This window comes from Sesamum indicum, linkage group LG6 (assembly GCF_000512975.1).
Source record: "Sesamum indicum cultivar Zhongzhi No. 13 linkage group LG6, S_indicum_v1.0, whole genome shotgun sequence".
NCBI classification, from domain to species: domain Eukaryota; kingdom Viridiplantae; phylum Streptophyta; class Magnoliopsida; order Lamiales; family Pedaliaceae; genus Sesamum; species Sesamum indicum.
In genome coordinates, this window is record NC_026150.1 from 10,448,273 (window position 1) to 10,469,117 (window position 20,845).

Below are 20,845 nucleotides of genomic sequence, written 5' to 3' on the forward strand. Positions count from 1 at the left end.
TACAGGAGAACAACTGGTACACTAATGCTATTAATAAGTCAATTTAGGAAAACCGCATGCTACGTCCGTTTGCAATTTGATCGCATTGTTTTCTAATTCACGACACTGCATCTCACAACTCCAATGTAGTTTGTAACTCTGGTCCCAAGCTTTAATTCATTAAGTTTAATTCTGATGGAAACAAACTCGATTTCCCTCAAGACTTGACGGAGCTCAAGCCAGATACGTGCTGCTCCCGTCAGAAATTCAATAGAATTAATGTTTGGTACTAAAATCGTAAATTTTTTGGAGTTATAGAACGCCACATGGTGAGCTCATAAACAATGGGACCAAAATCACAAACACTAACTTGTGGGACTTAAAACGCGATTTTCCCAGTTAATCTACTCGCCTATGACTGGTTTTCTTGTATGTATATTTTGAATATCGAACACGACTGAGACGAGACGTGCATAAGCTTCGCCGTGTTGTCTGCAGGGCTTCCGAATCAACTTGAATAATCAGTTGAAAAATCACAATGTCACAATGACTCGCATCGCCGGTTTGCTTGGGAGCGGCGCTTCAGAGCTCCTCAACAAATGTTTGTATTATTTTGTTATCGGCAGCAACGATTACATAAACAACTACTTTGTGCCTGAGTATTATCCGACAAGCAGTATGTATACGCCGGAGCAATATGCTACTGTTTTGGTTCAACAGTACTCTCAACAACTCAAGGTTAGTATTGACAGGACTAATACTAGTTGGGAGGATTGTCCTTTTGGCCCCTAAACAATACCGTTTATTCGCTTTTAATCCATAAACAATTATCACTTATACTTTTGATCTCCAAGTTTAATTGCACTTTTCGTTCTCTAATTATGCATATTTGATATTTTAGTCCTTTATGTTAGGGTTGCAAAGCAATTATGCGTATTTTTAAATATTCGTGAATTTAAGAGGTGTTTGATTGAAAAACTTAAAATCGGAAGGAAAGTTTGGTGTGCCTTGCACGTGCAGTGGAAGACCCACAACCGGTTTTAAGTTTTCCATCCAAATGTCTCTTAATTCTCGAAAATTGAAAATATGCAGGACTACTTAATTTGAAACCCTAACAATATTAAAAACTAAAATGCTAATCGTTTATAATTAGAGGTCCAGAAGTGTTATCCCCCCCCCCCCCCCCAATTCACTTTCCCAGCTCACTTATCAGTTCGGGTTTCTTATGTTGCACTAATGACTACTCACGGTTTTAAGTGCAATTTTTGTCCTGTATATATGATGGTTTGACACTTTTGGTCCCGTAAAAAGTTGATTTTACAATATATTAGATTACCAATTTAACAACTTTCGCTAATTGACAACAATTTTAGTGAAAAAATTAAAAATTCCCATTTCTATGTCCTCGCAGGGCGTTCATGTTTGAATATTTGTTGACATCTGCATAAAAAATTCCCCTATTCACGAAATTGTTAATTTGATAAACTAAATTGCCAACCAAATCAACATTTTACGGGACCAAAACTGTCGAATCCTCATATATACAAGACAAGAGTTGCAATAAAGCCGAACTCCTGACAGACACTGTACGATTTTGGAGCAAGAAAAGTAGCTGTTAATGGAATTGGTCCGGTGGGGTGCGCCCCGGCAGAGCTGGCCAGGGGGACTAATGGATCTGCTTGTGTGGACTGGATGAACAAGGCAGTGCAGTTGTTCAATGACAAGCTGAAGCATCTTGTGAACGACTTCAATACCAATATTAAAGATGCAAAATTTGTCTACCTCGACGCCATGGATTTGAGGCCTACGCAATTGATAGCTCTTGGTCAGTTCAATTTAATTTTGAACTTTGTTTGTGTTTTAGCTTGATACAAATCATACTCTTTAATTAACAAAAAAGAAAAAAAGAATTTTTTACTCAGATCAGGTCTTAATGAATCAGAACATTTGCATGTATAAGTACATTTATCGTGTAATTGTTGTATTGATCACATTGAAATGAATCCAAAACCAATTAAGCTCTTTTGAAAATATAAAACTATAATTAAAGGAATTGTTTTTCTGATTGAAAGGTGTATCTTACACCTACCAAATTGCGAGAAAATAGTGATTTTGACTAAATCAATTATTTGGTTTGTATGCATGCATGCTGTCATTTTCCAAAATAATTTTAAGTGTTGCTTAATATATGTTTGTGTTTATAGGAAGTATATGAATTATTTCACAATGTTTATAAGGGGAAATAGTATTTTTATTGAATAAGTTAGGCTCGTTTCTCTTTTGATTTTATTCGTTAGAAAAAATTATTTTTTCCGTTTTTCATTTTTACCCTCTATTAGATTTGGTCCTGTAAGTATATTTATTAACTAATTAGTCTTGTAAGTTTGCAAAATGATGAAATTAAGTCAGATTTAGGGTTTTCTTGTGAATTTTCCGACAACTTTTAAAATTTATACCGAAAAGTGCACGCGTGGCAAATTTTTGCTGAATTTTCGGCCACTTATCCAGTTGTACCATCCACGTGTAATGAGTTTTGGAAGGAAAAATGAGGTTTCTTTCCTCCAAAACATGTCCTGCATGGCTTTCAAAGCTACATAATATTAAAATCGCCAAAAAGTTACACAACTTAGTTGCAATGTCACCTTTTTCGGGAAAAATATAAATTTTCAACCACCGAATGACTATTTGTCATTATTTTGCAAACTTACAGGACTAATTAGTTAATGAGCATACTTACAGGACTAAATTTTATAGAAGGTAAAAATTAAAGGACGAAATAAATAATTTTCCTTTTCGTGGTGTTAGTACTTTTGCTCTGGTAACTTACAAAAATATTTTTGGTCCTCATTGACTTTCCCGTCTATAATTTACAGTGTAGGCCACGTGCTCGACACTTGGCCGTTAAGTACTTCTATCTGAAACAAAAATTGGAGCATTTTCCAACTTGGGACGACTTTTCGGGGGGAATTTAACAACAACTGAGTGGAAAAGAAAATAAATCTTGAAGAAAATTAGAGCAAAATTCTTTCTTCTCTCATAGAAATTGAATCACATCCTTCCCTTATTTTTGTAAGTTAAAGAGTAGAAGCTATAAAGAATCGTGTCTTCCACTAGTACTTGATTTACTTGTGGAACACATGATTCTTTGTGTTGTTTATAACTGGCTTCAACTTACACAAATATGAAAGAGCGTGATTTAATTTTCGTGAGAGAAGAGATAAATCCTCTTACCCTAATTTCATACAATTAGTATATAGATTATAATTAGTGACAATATTAATACTATAAAGTCTTGGACGTCTCCATTTCTGTCAGGTATTCGATTTTTGAGCAAACCATGCTGCAACGTATCGAACATCACCGGGCTGTGCATCCCTGGAGAAACACCATGCCCCATCAGGGCCCTGCATGCGTTCTACGACGGTTTCCACCCATCGGAGATTGTTAACAGGGTTGTCGCCGTTGCTTCATACATTGAACTACTCAAATTATTGATTAATCAATGATGGTAATAAGACATTAAGTACAGGATATAATTGAAACCATTGGACGGATGCTGAATATATGGGCAGCAGTTCTTGTAATAAAACGTGGACCGTTTCGTCTGAGAAGTTTGTCTAAAATACGTAGTATATACATTATCTACTTCTCCGAGAAAATCCTTTTTTTGCGTACAGGTATTGTAATGTATTAAGACACTTTTGTTACTTTATTAATTGTATGTCCATAATAGGGTTATTCTTAATTCTTCTACTATATGCCTATTCTGTTTACATCAGTCCCATATTATAAATATTGCCACGTTGTCAAGCACGCTTTTACACGTCAACATTCTCTAAAATTAAATCTAAATATACATATATTCCGTAATTTTCATAAAATTACGGGTACAGTCTTTCAGGAGTATTAATATAATGTACCTCAATGAGTATTTGTGAAAAGTTTCACGATTGAATAGGGGTGTATTTATAATTATGATGATGTACAACTTCAAGGAGGTACTTGTAATTTTACAAAAGGTATAGTGTATTTGTATAATTTAACTATAATACGAGGGGTTGTCAATGTGATTGTTACCCTTTTAACTTATCTATTTCAATATCTTGATAGGGCTTAGACCATTGTAGATTAATGATAGGACATAGACCATTGTAGGGTCCAGCTAATTAGCAAGTTGCTAATATATATTATTTAATATAAGAATTTACTTGATAATATATTTAGTGATAAAAAATTACTTGCTAACGAATTTGACGATATGAATTATTTAAAATATATATTAAATAGTGAAGTTTAATAAAAAATTTTACTTATTAATTAGTTCAAGGATTATTTTAGTATCAAATTTTTCGTAATTATTCAATATATTTGCTTGTAGTGATTAGATATCACGGATTTCGCCTGCTTAATTAATAGTATAAACAAGATATATAATTTTCTTCTATTTCTTCTATTTTATTATTTATACAATCATTTTTTTATTTTTACTTGTATATACAATATCTCAATTACTTACTGCAGTTCCCATGCAGCTAGAACACTACTCAAGACATGTAAAATGTAATTTTTCAACAACATGAAACCTTATATTCAAAATATATAATGTGTAGCACGAATTTTGCAATGGTAGATATAAAATGATTAATTATACTCAAATCCTCTCTAAAAATGCTATATTATATTTGCCATCAAAGAAGTTTTGAAACTATATTTACGCCCCATTTGAAAATTCTTCTTTTACTCCCGACACCCTTCCATTAGGGTTTAAACGAAAAATACTAACGCTAACAAAAAAATACATAAATTTTCAATTTTATCACTCATTTAATATATTCATATATATTTCCGTACAGAATAAATGTAATATACATATGTGGAGTGTGACAATTTTTCTCTTGTAAAGTACAATTATTACATGAGAATGTTAAATGAGGGTAAACTTACAAATTTATGTAACCTTTTTACTAACATCAGCATTTTTCGTCAAAATCCTAGTAAAAGAGGTTCGGATATAAACAATGAATTTTTATAGGGGATGTAAGTGTAATTTTGAATTTTTTTGAATTTGTATTTTTAGAAAGAGTTTAAATACAATTAACTCAATGCCAAATTTAATGTGTGGATTTAACTCTAGCTTCCCACTCTCATGAACTCCAAACCATCCTTTGCTCTATTCAAAAGGACGCCTATTTTGAAGGATATGCCTATTCCAAAGGGAGCTTATTGCAAATCTATCTTTGTCGTGTTATATTATATGTGTGCACATATATAAACGATCTTACGGACATATATAGACCGATAACATAGATGTAATTCAGTTATTGTCTTAATTTCCATTCAACGCGTCTCTCTTGAATCATCGTCAACTCTATTAATTAGTCGAACATTCTTTCCTTAGAATGGTTTTCGCAGTTAGAACAAATGAAGTGGTTGCATTGTTCCTTGTGGTCTACATAAACCTGCAGCCATCGGCACTGAGTACCGCACCTCAAGTCCCTTGCTTCTTCATCTTTGGGGACTCAATAGTCGATAACGGTAACAACAATCAGCTTAAGACAACGACCAAGGTTAATTATCCGCCTTACGGTATTGATTTCCCCGACGGGCCGACCGGAAGGTTCACTAACGGTCCAAATCCAGCTGATTTTCTTGGTCATATATCTATACTTCTTCTGGATTTCTACCTTACTGTGTGTTGTGTGTGTATTTGTTGGTTCTTGCAAAATGCTTTAATACCATCATGTCTAGCTAGTTCTTGATTATCTCTAAGGTTGATGTTTTTGTCTTTGTTGAGTATACCATTTGCTGGCATTTCTTGATTTTAGAGGATTTTTGGTTAAAATTTATTGTTTCTGAAAAAAAGTTGTGAATTCATGCATTTATAAGAGAGAATAATGCAATTTACTAGAATGATATGAGAAACGAGCAAAAGAAATTTTATAAAAAATAAAATAGCAAATTATCTCATGTGTTTTGGAAAATGAAGTAAATTACCTCCCATCTAAACCATTGATGGGAGGGTAATTTGCTTTATTTTTTGAAACACGAGGTGTAATTTGCTAATTTTTTTTTCACAGAGGAATATTTGCTTATTTCACATATATATCATACGGAGAACCCTTTTATAAGATGTTTTTAGAGCGTAGAGCAGTCGAATCTTGTTTTAAATAAAAGTCCTAGGTGTTTTGGATAAAATAAGGTAAAATAGGACTTAATTATAAGATGTTAGTTATGATACTTTTTTTAAATAGGAATTTATTCAACTTCTATAAATAATTCGAAAGTTCTTTACTTTTTGTTTAAGATTATAAGAGCTTATAAGTTTCCTTCTAAAAAAAATTGTTCAATACTTTGTAATATCTTATAAACTTCCAAACATCATATAAATTAAATATTTTATGTTATATTTTGATAAAAAAAACTGCAATCTTGGTCCACTAAGTTAGGTATGATTGCACTTTTGATCCAGATCCATTCCAAAACAGCATTTCAGGACAATAGTTTGTAAAAAATGGCAATTAACGTCCAAATATGTAGTACCTTAATCCCTCCCTAGATATTCCACAATTTTCATAAATTAGGTCCAAATTATGCTTGTTCATGTGAGTAGCATTAACATAATCAAATTTTTTAACTTTTTTTATCAATGTATTTAGCTACAGGCAATGTCTAACCATACCACCATAGAACGCTGATAAAGTAATGCTCTTACTTTCAAAATCTGTAAAGAAATGAAATAAAAGACAAAAAAAAAAAAAAGAATGATAAGAATACAACGTACAACAAATTAATAATACTCAACAAACATATTCAACTACCCCACATGTAGGGTATATTAATAGTGCAACAACACGGCCAAAAAGGTAAAAATCTCACATGCTTCATTCTCCATTAATATAAAACGAAATAAAAGACAAAACTAACACATAAAAAGAGGATTTTTGGGTCACAAATAACAAAACAGATAGTGTTAATTTGAAAAGCGAAAAGGTGAGCTTTTGGGTCAAGGACTTTGCTTATGATATGCAGGTGGAGGCATGTTCATATGCCTGTTAGTGCGAATCATCACCATGTTCAACTAGTGCGACTCCCTTCTTTCAATCTTTTTACAGCAGCTATATATGGCCAAAAAATCACATATTATGGATTTTGTGTTTTAGGAATTTTGGAAGAAGTCTGAAGAGAAGAGACCTTGCAATTTTCCCCCCAAAATACGCTGACTTGGCCTGCTAGTAGAAGTGGCAAGATGACGTGTTATATTTTTACACGTCACTTTGCCACTCCACCCTTGTCCAAAAGACCATTTGTATCTATATGCATCAAGATCCTGATTCCTTTTAGTTTAATGTTTCTATTCAATGGACCAACCTTCTTTCGTATTATGTGCTTGTTCATGACGCTATAAAGAATTAATTGGTGAGTTGGATATTCGACAGAGAAAAACTCGTGTGATAAAGGAGGTAGGGGTGCAGAGACAGCCAAGAGGATAGTTGCCACGTAGACTAATTTGGCCAGAAAAATAAAAACAATTTTTTGGAGTCACGTGCCGGAGGGGTGAGGGATTTTGGTAAAATTAAGACAATTTTTATGTTAATTGCCATTTTTAACAAATTATTGTCTTGAAATGTTATTTTGGAATGGACCTGGACTAAATATGCCATCACCCCTAAATTAGTGGACAAAAATTGCATTTTTTCCTATTGATCGATTTGGATTCTGTGATGGAAGGATTTGGAAAAAAAAATAAGATGACTTCATATTAGAAAAAAATTGATATCCATCATATTCAGTAAAACATAGTTCAAACTTTGAATCAAACGTTTCGAAATTCATTGAATTTAAAACTATCCAATTACATCCAAAAGATCTGTTAGTAAAAATTTGAAATTCACGAGTTCAAATCCATCAATTCAAATATAACTTTAAAAAACTCACCCGAACAGCTTCTCACTGAAATTGTAGAATTTGATATAGCTGGTAAAACCTTGCTAATTACTGAGCTCACCGGTATTGCAGCTGATCTTCTGGGCTTCAAATCTGCTGTTCCATCCTTTGCAACGGCAAAAGGGAGAGAAATAATCAAAGGTGTGAATTATGCATCTGGATCGGCAGGAATCCGTAATGAAACTGGAAAGCAACTGGTACATCAATGCTATTATTGCCTTTTCTCCCAATAAATAATTTTCCTTTTCTTTCTAATGTGATTTTCGAAAATCGCAATTGGGGGCAATTTTAGTCTTGTACGAATCCATCTTGATTATTGTGTTCTATAATTTTAAAAATTTTGCAAATTCGGATGATTTTGTGTCCTCAATGTGCGAAATTTTAAAATTAAAGGACAAAAGTTCGTACTGAACTAAAATTGACATATTCCATATTTATAGGACGAAAATATTGATTTTCTCTAGCACTCATGCAATTTCTAAATCCTTTATTTGTAGTTCAAAGTACCGGTCGGTGTCTAATAATATTGATTGATATGTACTTATGAAAAGTTTTTGTCCGAATCAGGTTTGGCCGAATCAAAGCAAGTGCGTCTCACTTGCTATGTGATTGATTGGTCACTTTTCTTGAACTGTACACCAATCATAAAACAAGTATATTGCACTTACTATATGATTGGTTCAACTTTGACCAAGTCGGGTTAAAATTAAAGTTTTCTTGTATTTTAGATAAGCCTTTCAGATTAGCAAAATATCTAAAAATACTGATGAGGTATGCTGGTCGTGTGCTATGTCCTCTTCAAATTTATAGGAAATAAGTCTGAAATCAGATAACACACGTCAGAAGTGCTGAGATCTTTGATGGTCATTATTTGTGGATAATTTTAATTTTTATTGTATTTAAAGTCGATCTGCATCAGATAAGCAATTTAATATTTGTAGCTTTCTTTCATTAAAAAGTATATTATATATGCGTGCACACATCGAGTTTGCATAAATTACAATCTACTTAATTAAAAACTTCGACATGTTATACATGTTATAAGACGTTAGATCTTAATTATTTTAAAAATAAGTTTATGAAGTGTTTCGATAAAAATAAGTATATAGATCTTATAAGATTTTAGTAATTATAAATTGGCAGTAAATTATTTCTAGAAAATCTTAGAAATGGGCAACTCTTTATTTTTTTTTTCTTTTAAAAGAGCTTATAAGCTCCTAATATTTTATTTTTAGAGATTATAAAATATTTTTCCTAGAAAAAATTACCGAATACTTTGTAACATTTTATAAACTCTCAGACATCCTATAAAATATTCTAAAGAGCTTATAAACTCATCCAAACACCCTCTTAGAAGGTGTTTGGCTAAGCTTTTTTAAAACGTCTTAAGTGTTCCTACATCTTATAAGATGTTTTAAGAGCATATAAGATGTTGGATCTTATTATAAAGATGATCTCCTAAAGTGTTTGGATAAAATAAGATGTTAAAACTTATAAAATGTGAAAACATCTGATAAGATGTTATGGTGTTTGGTATAGTAAAGTCTTTATTGGTGAAATGACTAAAATGGACATGATACTATAGGATCAAATAAGTTGTTATTTTTGATATATTTTGCTTTAAAAACTTTTTAAAATGTTTTTATAAGTAGTACACTTTAGTTTAATTCAAAATAAAGATTTAATAGATAATCTTTTAACTATAAAAAATGCCGAATTATTGCCTAAACTTTTGAATAAAAATAATACATATGTACATTCATGCTGGTCGAATATTAATTTAGACATATAGTTTATATTTTCTTTATTAATACAATGGTTATTTCTAGTCGTATAATTTATAATGTCTTGAATTTATATTTTTCAGTAAATATAATATCAATACCAATCTTATTTTTATTTAACTATAATAATTTATTATTAAATAATTGAGTATTTTCGAACGACAGAAAAATTAAATAGTAAAAAAAAAATTAAATCATAGAGAGAGAAAAAGTGTGCGTGCGTGTGTGTGTGTGAGAGAGAGAAAGAAGAGTGTGGGTGTGCATGAATAGATATATTTTTATCTTATAACATATTAATTTTATATAACTTATTAATTTTTTTTAAAAAAATTATAAGATCCAAAATATCTTATTTTGAGATTTTATAAATTTTTTTAAAAAAAATTAGTTAAACACTTTATTAGAGTTTATAAACTTTCTAATATCTTATAAGATACTTTTAGAAATTTATAAGCTTAGCCAAACAAGGCGCAGTAAATCTCTCACCTTCAAATACTCAATATATGGTAATTTCCAACAGGGGCATCGAATCAGCATGAACGAACAACTGCTACATCACAACGTCACCGTTTCGCGCATCGCTCGTCTGCTGGGGCACACGCCGTCGCGCAAAGACCACCTCAGCAAATGTCTCTACTATTTCGTTGTCGGCAGCAACGACTACATGAACAACTACTTCAAGCCTGAGTACTACTCCACGAGCAAAAAGTACTCCACCGAGGAGTATGCTGCAGTTTTAATTCGAGAGTACTCCCAGCAGCTCAAGGTCAGTTTGGTAATTTCATCTCCACGCTTTCATTACGGGTTAAATACAAGCTTTGATTTTTGCACCCTCGCAGATACTCACGACAAACAACCTTGCATAGCCGTAGTCAATGACTATTTGCTACTGCTATTTTGTTTTTAATCATGACACCTAATCATAGTTAAATGTGCATTTTTTTGTAGTGAATTGTAGAATGATATTTATAGCTTTATTTAGAAATGATTAGATCTTGATTTGATTATAAGGTTTAAATTTAGGGTAAATTATAACAATCTTTCTTGAGATTTTTTGTAATTACAAGTACCCCTAGTTGTTTGAAAAATTACAAATACCTACTGATATTTGAAAAATTATGTAATTCTTGGATGAATATATGAAATTATCAACTTTGTCCTTATTGTAATTTTTAAAAATAAAATTAAAGTCTTGTAAAAAAATCAAAGAGGGTGGATGAAAAAAATTTAAAAATTTTAAAAAAATATTATCCACTTAGTACAAAAAAGTAAAAAATCTTAAAAAATAAATAAAATTATAATTTTTAAACAAGGGACTTTGGTCAATTCACCATAAAAATTGGATGGAAATCTAATGGATTGGGCTAATTGTTAAAAAGCCATTAAAAATAGAGCGGTATTAATAATTTTTCAAACAACGAGGAGGAATTCATAATTATGCGAAACCTCATATGAGGTCATTGTAATTTACCCTTAAATTTATCTAATAGATCAATTGTCTAAATTTTTACTTATTTATTATTTATATAACATATATAATATAATTTTAATTTTATATATATATATATATAGAGAGAGAGAGAGAGAGTGGGCAGTAAGATGAGAGTGGATGGGGGGCAATGAGGGGGATGGGGAGGGGCAGGTGGTGAGGAAAAATTAATACAAAGTTTGATTGAATTTGAACTAATTATATGAGTGTAATTGATATATAATTTAGATAAATTGATCAATTATAGAATAAATATATTATATTTATTATGTGATTGATTTGATTCGATTAATTTTAATTTGGATAAGAATTATCCTAAAGGGTGGTGCCAAGGGGCAGCAGGAAAAAAGATAAAACAATTTTTTTTAATCTTTTTGTTGTTTAATTTTGGAAGAAAAATTATATATGTATAAGTATTTGAAAATATTTTTTTCTATATATTTAAGTATTTAATTTATATATAATAAATAATAATAATAATATATAAATGTTCGTATCTATATACCAAATATGGAAAATTTAAATATAAATAATTGATTCAAATTAAACAAAATTCGGACTATGTATTTATGTGTTAAATCTGGAACTTCAATTTAAATCTAATAAAATCTAGCCACTCATTTTTATTTAAATCTTAACCATTCATTATATTACGTATAAATAATTTAAGAAATGTTGATTTGTATCCTACAAAATTTCGACCGTAGATCCATGACCAACAAAATCCAACGAGTCATGAATTAAAGTGTAAAATTATTATTATTATTATTATTTTGTTAAAAGATTAGGACAGAAAAATTGTGTGTGAATCACACCACATAACCCGTTTTCTTACCATGCACTAACGTTAAACTACTCGCGTGGCGTACACAGAAATTGTATAGTTTTGGGGCGAGAAAAGTAGCTGTGACCGGACTTTCTGCAATAGGGTGCGTACCGGCGGAGTTGGCGAGGGGCACCAATGGGTCTCTTTGTGTGGACGCGATAAACGATGCGGCTGTATTGTTCAATCACAAGCTACAGGCCCTTGTACAATCCCTAAATAATCATCTCCCAGATGCGCAATTTATCTACATACCTGGCGTAGAGTTGTCGGAACACATTCCCGTGCCGGGTCAGTTGAAAGTTTCTATAATTTTACTGATTTTTTTTTTTAAAAATTTGTGTTTGAGATATGGGTTATTTCAGTGGGAGATATATGTGTTTTCATTATGGTTAATTACTATGAAACAAAAGTATATAATCGCGGCAATAGTAGTTAATTATGATTGTATACGTTCGCTGTGTTTTTGCAAGTGAGGTTAAAATATTAGTTATAATAAAACTCTGTACACAATTGGGAAGAAAAAAAAAAAACAGAAGAAGAAGATTAGTGATAAAAAAATTCAAGTGCTAATTTTAATATTATCACTAATTGTATATAATTAGTGATGAGAATGTTTATTTTATCACAAAAATGAATTGTATGATTTTAATAATTATTATTTTTTGTAAAAATAGTTATTAGTAAGAATTAGTGGAAAAAAAGTTTTCCCAAAGATGGTCGCTAAATGTAGTTAGCGACCCATGTGTAGTGACAGCTTAATGACAATAAATAATAGTTATCATTATAGATGTATCACTAATTGTATTTGGTGGCAACCATATATACGATTTCTGTCACTAATAATTATATGGCGACAGGAAATTATTGTCATTTAATATATATTTTTAACGATAATTTTAAAACTGTCACTTGATATTTCGTCACTCATATCATATTTTTTTGGGATTTAATGTAATTTACCCTCCTGTGATATTACAAATGAGTAAATTACCCATTTATGATATAAAAATAAAAAATAGCAATTTACTCACCTATATACACTTTTTAAAATAAATCGATTTACCTTCCTATCTGAGGAGGTAAATTGCTTCAATTTTAAAAAACGCAGGAGGGTAATTACTGCATTTTAAAGAGTACAGAGATGTAAATTGCTATTTTATTTTATTTTTTTCATAATGAAGTAATTTGCTCATTTGCAATATTATAAGATAATTGCTTGCATTTTTTCTATTTTTTTGTAGCGGTGCATACATACAGAGCGAAAATTACAATCAACCCATGCTACGATGCATCTTGATATAAATTCTTCAATGGCAAATACATATACGACATACGTTGACTCCATATTTTGGCTTTGATTAGGTATTAAGTTTCTTCTCAAACCGTGTTGTGAGGTGGCGAAAACTACGGGGCTGTGCATCCGCGGAAAAAAGCCATGCCGGGACAGGGCATTACACTTGTTCTTCGACAATTTCCACCCGACGTCGATTGTGTACAAGGCTACGGCAGCCGCTGCGTACGCTGAAATACTGCAGTTAATTCAATGATGGATGGGCTATGAGGGCAAGAGAAAGCCCCTTGTTGCTTTGAATGCTTGTAGTGTAATGATCATGCGTATGAAATCGCTAGAAAAAAGTATAATTTTTTGTTACGGACGTTAATTGCTATGGTCAAAAGAGAAAGACTTACAGCAAATATAAATTATTTTAAGTTTTGCAATGATCATTAGCTGTTGTTTCTGCGAATGTTTTAGCTACATATCGCTAAAAACCATAGCGAAGATTAATTAGCCGTGATAGAAATTTAAATTTTTACTTTGATTTTGTTTAGTTGTGGTTAATAATATTGATTTGCCGCGATTTTAAGTTCTGGTCATTTATAGTGCAGTGAAAACTCAATTTATTTATTTTTCTTTTGTAGTGAATGTGTTGCGCTTTGTTAAATCTATAATGGGTTCACTCTCGAGGAAAAAATATAATTTTAGTTTTGTAATTTATGGAGTTTTTTTTTTTTGTCTTGCACAAACTGATATTTTTGCAATTTAATCGTGTAACTTTATAATTTTGACAATTTTCGTCCTTTTCTCGACCAAATTGGCCGAAAAATTGCATGTTACGTGCACATGATCCAATTAAATTGGAACTTTCATTCTATAACTTAGGGGACATTGTCATTTTTAGTCATGTAACTTAAGAGTGTTGATATTTTTGATTGTACACGAGTGCTCAATTTGCAGAAAAAAGCTAAAAGAAACTCAATTTCGAAGAAAGAAAGGGAGAGGAGATGGGCAAGTGGCGACAATGCGTGGCGATTTTTCATATTCACTTTAGTCTTCAATATCACTTAAAACTTCAAATCAACTTTAAACTTAATATAAGAAGTTTATTTTGTACAAAAACTTCAAATGTGGGACAAAGAGTTTGTTCTAACTCTAACATCCCACCTCCTTTTATCTTGACTAAAGTATCCCACCATTTTTCAATGTGGGACAAAAACACACTGTGCTCTTTTCCATAATTTAATGATGGATTACCATTTAAATTATCATCCAACTTTTAGATTAAAATGTTGTTTTGAATTAGCATTTTAATCCATGTCAATTACAACAATCCCTATTAATCCATAGATTAGGATTTTTCCTCAAACTATCCTAACTTGCTTTCAACAATAATACTTTTCAATTTTAACTATCGTTTTAATTATTTAATATTAGCCGTCATCGAGTCAAATGGAACTATGCCTGAATAGCCATTTATTATTGACAAATTCCTTACAGTTCTTAAGGCATATGATAGTGATAGTAATAGGATAGCTAAAAACTTCGGTAGGCGTTGGTTTACAAACTTCTTACACCACTTCTTTTATTATCTGAATATTTGTGACTTCTTTCACAAATCCTTTTAGAACAGCTTCTGTTTCGATTTTGTTTAAAAATAATTAGATGGTAATATTTTTATTTAAATTTACAAAAATTATTTATTCATAATTTTCTAATCTCATAATTGTTTTGCTCCCGAAATTTGTAAAAGTAGTCACAACTTTACCTCCCGCCCAAGAAATTCTCTCTTGCGGAAGGGGTCATCTTCCGGCAGTCAGACTCTCTCTAAGCGAGTATAAAGCCTCTATAAATCCCTGAGATCTCCAAGTTCCGAAGAACATAGAAAGATTTGAAGAAAAGAAGGGGATAGAAACACTAATCTGCTCCAATCCAATTGAAAAATTTCCCTTCATCCGAATTTCAATCGGGGAAACGAGAAAGGAGGGGGGGATTCAAGGAATGGGCATAATAAAGAGCAGCTTCTCATTTATAGTGGGTACAACATTTGGAGTGTATGTAGCTCAAAATTACAATGTTCCCAACGTGCGGAAGCTCTTCAACACTGGCCTTCTGATTGCCAAGCACATTGAAGAGAATTACCGAAAGCCCAAGAAACGTGACGACGATGATTAGAGGCCCTTGCTTTGTCCTTGGTTTATTATTTGAGGACGCCTACTAGATGTTTGTAGAAAGGCCTGTTAATTTCTTTTAACTTGTAGAAACCCTATTGAAGGAACCGTTTTGCTGTTTATAAATAGGACTTTTAAGTTCGAGAAAATTGAGGTCTAGAAAGGTCGGCGTTTACTACTGATTTTGTTAACTATTTGAGGATCAATCAATGGAAATTCTGAGAGAATTGATGTTAGATCAGATACTTTTTGTAGTTTAGAACATAAACAGTTCATGGGTTGCTGTTATGCATTTTGAGTTTCCCATGGAGAATCGTTTTTAAATCAATAAATTGGGATCCTTGGAATGGGTATCTGCAAAAGTTGCAGGAGTAAGCTACGATATTTCATGTTTTTCCATTTATGTTTTGTTTCATTGCTGTGCTTGTGATAACCTGGAATCCTTGGAATGTTTGGTTGCAACTTGCAGCGGCAAGCTAAGATTGGTCTTGTGTTATCTGTTGTTTCATGACTGAGCTCCTGATAAGTTGTGCTTATGGACACAGAAAAGCTTCTGTTGTTACTTTTGCATGCCAGTTTAACACGATAGTTTCTTTGCCAATAAGCAATATGATCCCACTTATTGGAGATACAAACTGCCGACATACTTGCCAATGTTTGACTTATACTTAGACTTTCAGTTAATTTTGTATTACCTAGTTCGGCAATGAGGATACAATCATGCTGCTGAATAATGATTCATATTCAGATGTATATTTGGACCTTATAGCTAATGGATGTCACTCATAATTTTTCCTAACAGGCATTAGAAGTTATCTTTGCCTTAGTTCTAATGAATTCTCCATGAACTTAATTAGCTTACAATGATAATACTGCTTATCATTGGTTGTGGATAGCTGATTAAGAATGTCTGTTCTTTGATTGTGCTACAGTTCTTCATGTTCTAAATAAACTCTTGGAGTTATTTTTGGTCTAGCTTTGTTGAAAACAAATGAAATGATGCCACGTGCTGGTAGAACTTAAGGGTGTTTTTGGGATGCTGGTGTTCTTGGCTCTTTTTCTCTAGGTGAACTTATCACATATTAAATGTCATCAGTATCTTGTTGATAATGATAATTCTGCTTGCGATTGGTTGTGGATAGCTGATCAAAGAATGGCTTTTCTTTGATTCATTGATTGTACCACATTTCTTAAGATTCTGAATGAATTCATATGTTGAATCCAAATGAAATGATGCCACGTGATGGTCCTAAACTGTTGCAGGCTACTTTTTGTGACGCCGATGTTATTGGCTCTTTTTCTGTAGGCGAACTGATCTTATTAAATATATCAATATCCTTTATTAATTTGAGGTGATCTGTATTTAGGGGACGCTGGGCTTGACGGAAAGCTGCACCCTGGAAAGTTGGTGTGCTACACAACCATTCTACAAGGTTCAGAGGGTGTAGGGCCTGAAGTGATGGTAACACACGAGGGAATGAGAATTCTCTTTGTGTGGAACAGTAGATTGAAGGCACTAGAGGGAAAGGACACACGAGGGAATGAGAATTCTCTTTGTGTGGAACAGTAGATTGAAGGCACTAGAGGGAAAGGCCTAAATGTAATTGTCTACAGGCATTTCTTAGCTTTTGGTTGCACATAGATGAGGAAACCGAAAAGGGAGGACCACAAAGGTGTATAAAATGGGAGGATGGTAGTAGTATGCTGTTCATGAATTCTCTGACAATGGTATTTGTACCTGACAAAAACCTTGTTGGTTTGGAGATAGATATGAAAGATATATGGTTTTTCTTGATTTCACAAGTTTGACCTTGTGGAAGCTCAGCTTCAAATTGGATTTTGGTTTCCGTAGCCTCATTAAACTACAGTAGACATAGTAGAAAGTGATTGCAGTCCGTCTTTTATTGCTGTCTCCTTGTTCTTTGCAATAATTGATCATATTTTCATATTTCTGATGTGATATTCTTGGGGGGCATGGCATAGAGGTGAAGTATTATGAAGCTTGGTTAAAGAGTTTTATTTAAGTGTTGTACAGCATGCCATAAAATCATTCATAAGCCCCAAGGTGTCTGCATGCCTATGTGTGAACAAGAAGGTAATCTTTTCAGTCCTGGGTTCATATTGGTTTTCTTTCATTCAAAGGCATAACTTGTACCATGCTCTTCATATTCGCCCGGAGTTCGCTCCCAGAAATATAGCCATCCCGAACAAGGAAGCTATACGTAATGCAACTATGAATCTCATGGAGAGTTCGATCCTGGCTCAGGATGAACGCTGGCGGCATGCTTAACACATGCAAGTCGGACGGGAAGTGGTGTTTCCAGTGGCGGACTGGTGAGTAACGCGTAAGAACCTGCCCTTGGGAGGGGAACAACAGCTGGAAACGGCTGCTATTCATGTGTTCCAGATATTTTCTAGGGGCTACATATACTTTATCGCTTGAGTTGTTAGCCTTGGTTTCCCTAAATAGGAGGTTACAATTGAAAACAAGGAGAGTAGAACTTGCCACTGAATTGTTAACTAACAGTCAGATTTAGATAATTACATTGCAACAGAATGGACACGATCATCAAATTACTGGAAACAAATCAGATTTAGGAATGAGATTGGAAAAGTTCTTCTCTCTTGCAATGGAGATCTGCAATGTTTATATCTGAAGGCTTCATATCCATGCTTCCTTTTAATGTTCCATACTGCAGGCCTGGTCAGTACAGAATTTGGTGCTCAAGCTTTTCAATGCAATTTGGTTCATCCTTCTGTTGTTTCAGCCAGGTGTTTTTAAATGCTATTTTGCTAACATATAGAACTATAGTGCTCTCTTCGTTTCATTGTATTTCTGCAGGCATTTAGCAAATATGGAAAGAAAGTTTATTTACTTGCAATAATGTCTTTAGTTTTACATGAATTTGAATATTGGGAGCTTTTGGGTCTGAAGCTCATTTTATATTACATATCTCTTGTTTGAGTATGCCCTGTATATTTGTGTTTAATATGCTCTATCAACTTTATATATTGATCTGAAAATTCATCAACGTGCTACATGTAAAGCCTATGTACTTGCTTCAACACTCCTAGATTTAATTAGTTAATGTTCAGATACAAGTCAGATGAAATACTAAAATCCGAGTCGCTGCTTGTAGGAGAAGACTTGCAATGCTGCTGATCTTTCTCTCTTGTAACAGCCCTCCATTCATTAATGCATGCCAATTTTTGTGGATCTGAACTCATAAGTTGTTGGCAGCTAAGAATTTCTAAGATCTTTTCTGTTTCACCAAGTAGATGAATAGCATGGCGCACGCATTCCTCTCTCTCTTCGATGGTGCTCTGATGGCATTTCAGTGTAATGGCAAGCTGTAAGTTGGTAAGACAAGCCCCAATTACGTCAGCGATCATAGCAGTGAGTCTTTCAAACATAACTTTACTGCAGTCGATCGATCTATTGTCAGTTGTGAGCAGAAGGGTTTGGCATATTCTATACATGGAATTAGCAGCCAAAACTTTGATGGGCCATTTTGAAGGAGTGTAACTCAGACAAAAAGTTACGTCATTCTTCCGTAGCTCCATAAACTTGTTCTTGGCTATGTCTGAGAGTTCAGAAATTATATCTTTTAGGCTTCTTCCTTGGACTGCGATCTCAAGAAGTTCCACATCGAGCCACCTGTAATGGAGATCAACTCCTGCCCACACAATTTGTGCTGCTTTCCTGATATTTGTCAGGTCTCTTTTAATGTCGAGGTTGTTTTCTATGACTCTGATGTACTTAAGGCCTTCATTTACACACTTTATTAGCTCTTTCACTGGACGAAAATCAGTGCTACTAATTGCAACTGCAATGCTTGTTAATGTCACCACAGGAAGAGCCCAGCTGTTTGGAGGTTCTTCAAAATCCAGAGAAAGAACCTGTTTGCTGTCAAATTTCTGTACCCCCTCGAATCCCCTTGAAGGATTCAGTTTCTCTAAAAGTTGTATGAGATATCTGGGTTGCTCCTTTCTCCCCATTCTGTTCCAATGACCAGTGGCCTCCCTGTCACCTTCCATCATGAGATCAATCAATTCTTCCTCTCCTTCAAGATGCAATATGTAATTTCTGAGATCCAGCTTGCCGTTGGTGTTCGACTCTGATTCTGTATTACAGTTCCGAATTGAATTCCTGCACATAACCAAGTCAACAAGTTTCTTGCAGCACCTGTAGATTATTATTAACCTGCTCACAAAGAATATCGATATTAGCCTGACTGACTTGCTCAAAACTACCATTGCTTTCTGGATCAAAATACATAAATCCAAGGCCTTGTTCTTTGCATTATGCACAAGTTTTCTAACATGCCGACCAGAGATTCTGAGATCTAATGGGCAGTCCTTCAACTGAGAAAGTATCTGGACCCAGTATTTTTCTACTGATGAGAACCCAATTTTGTAGGACTTCTTTGTTCTCTTTGGGCACATGAACTTAATGGCTATGAACCATCTAAGAGCTGGGCCAATTGTACCTCCTCCTACTGCTATACTCTGAGTTACTAGTATCAATGTAGTTGACCACTTGTAATCTGACTCACCATTACAAAATGTGAAGCACCATGGCATCAGATAACTCCGAAGAATTGCTTCTGCCAAAACCATGGCGCTCAAGAGGCAGAATGCTCCTGAGGCGATGCAAGTTGCTAAACGACCCGTCACGAATTGAGGGTTACAGGTATGCGCCATCATCCAGTATCTCATCAGATCATCTCTGAGTTTTCGTGTTATGGAGGTATTGCAATTGTTACGGCATTCTTTCTCTGCTGCTACAAACTTTTTATTGTACTTAAGATCAAGATAGCTCTTTGTCACAGGAATTGCCAAAGATGAAGAAATCAAGATTGCAAACAAAACCACCATCAGAAACATTATCAGAGCATGTTCTATCCAAAAGACGTAGATCACCCCAGTACCTAACTGGATGCAGACGTTCACAATAACAGTAACAACAAGTATCCCTAGAGCTACCACATTCATCATAAGCTCTTTAGTTTCCATGGTTCCTAGAGAAGGCATGGAATTACCTATTGCTGTGCAGATGAAAGTGGTACTGCTGAGTTTTGCCAATTGATCTTGCGGGCGGGGCATGGAGGTATTGAGATCAACCGAGAGTTTGACAGCCACACCTATAAGAGTAAGCGTCGTGGCATTGAGAGCAAAATATTTGCAAGGGAACCAGAACTTCCTGTAACGGAAGCCGTGAAAGGCATCAAAAGCCATCGCTATTGCACAAGCTGCAGATGCCGCTACCACGTACAGGCCAATCCACGGCATCGGCTCACTGAATCTTGAATCATTTACCGTTCCATTGACAGTACAACCAAGGCTCCCCATCTTCTATATTGAGTTTTGTTTTGC

The 20,845-nt window shown here is 33.6% G+C and overlaps 3 protein-coding genes across 3 annotated transcripts in view; 2 read left to right on the forward strand and 1 right to left on the reverse strand.

The window, feature by feature from the left end:
• On the forward strand, window positions 2-13,881 carry LOC105164434 (GDSL esterase/lipase At1g29670-like; the record flags this gene model as incomplete). The annotated part of the gene is made up of 9 exons (XM_020694189.1): window positions 2-16; window positions 478-717; window positions 1,561-1,804; window positions 3,295-3,483; window positions 5,359-5,631; window positions 7,996-8,120; window positions 10,228-10,473; window positions 12,070-12,310; window positions 13,385-13,881. Coding segments are annotated over 9 exons (1,758 nt in total), but the record flags the coding sequence as incomplete, so codon positions are not given.
• LOC105164311 lies at window positions 15,015-17,815 on the forward strand. Its single transcript, XM_011082932.2, has 2 exons — window positions 15,015-15,840; window positions 16,837-17,815. The coding sequence occupies exon 1, from the start codon at window positions 15,300-15,302 to the stop codon at window positions 15,471-15,473; it is 174 nt and encodes a 57-aa protein (XP_011081234.1). The 5' UTR covers window positions 15,015-15,299; the 3' UTR covers window positions 15,474-15,840; window positions 16,837-17,815.
• Window positions 17,749-20,845, reverse strand: part of LOC105164312 — a gene marked incomplete in the record, with an annotated part of 3,351 nt that continues 254 nt past the window's right edge. The window contains 1 exon segment of the mRNA XM_011082933.2: window positions 17,749-20,839. Coding sequence (XP_011081235.1) covers window positions 18,551-20,821 — 2,271 coding nt within the window.

Excerpts from the sequence above, each read along its gene's own strand:
- LOC105164311 (XM_011082932.2), top strand. The coding sequence starts at position 15,300 with ATGGGCATAATAAAGAGCAGCTTCTCATTTATAGTGGGTACAACATTT.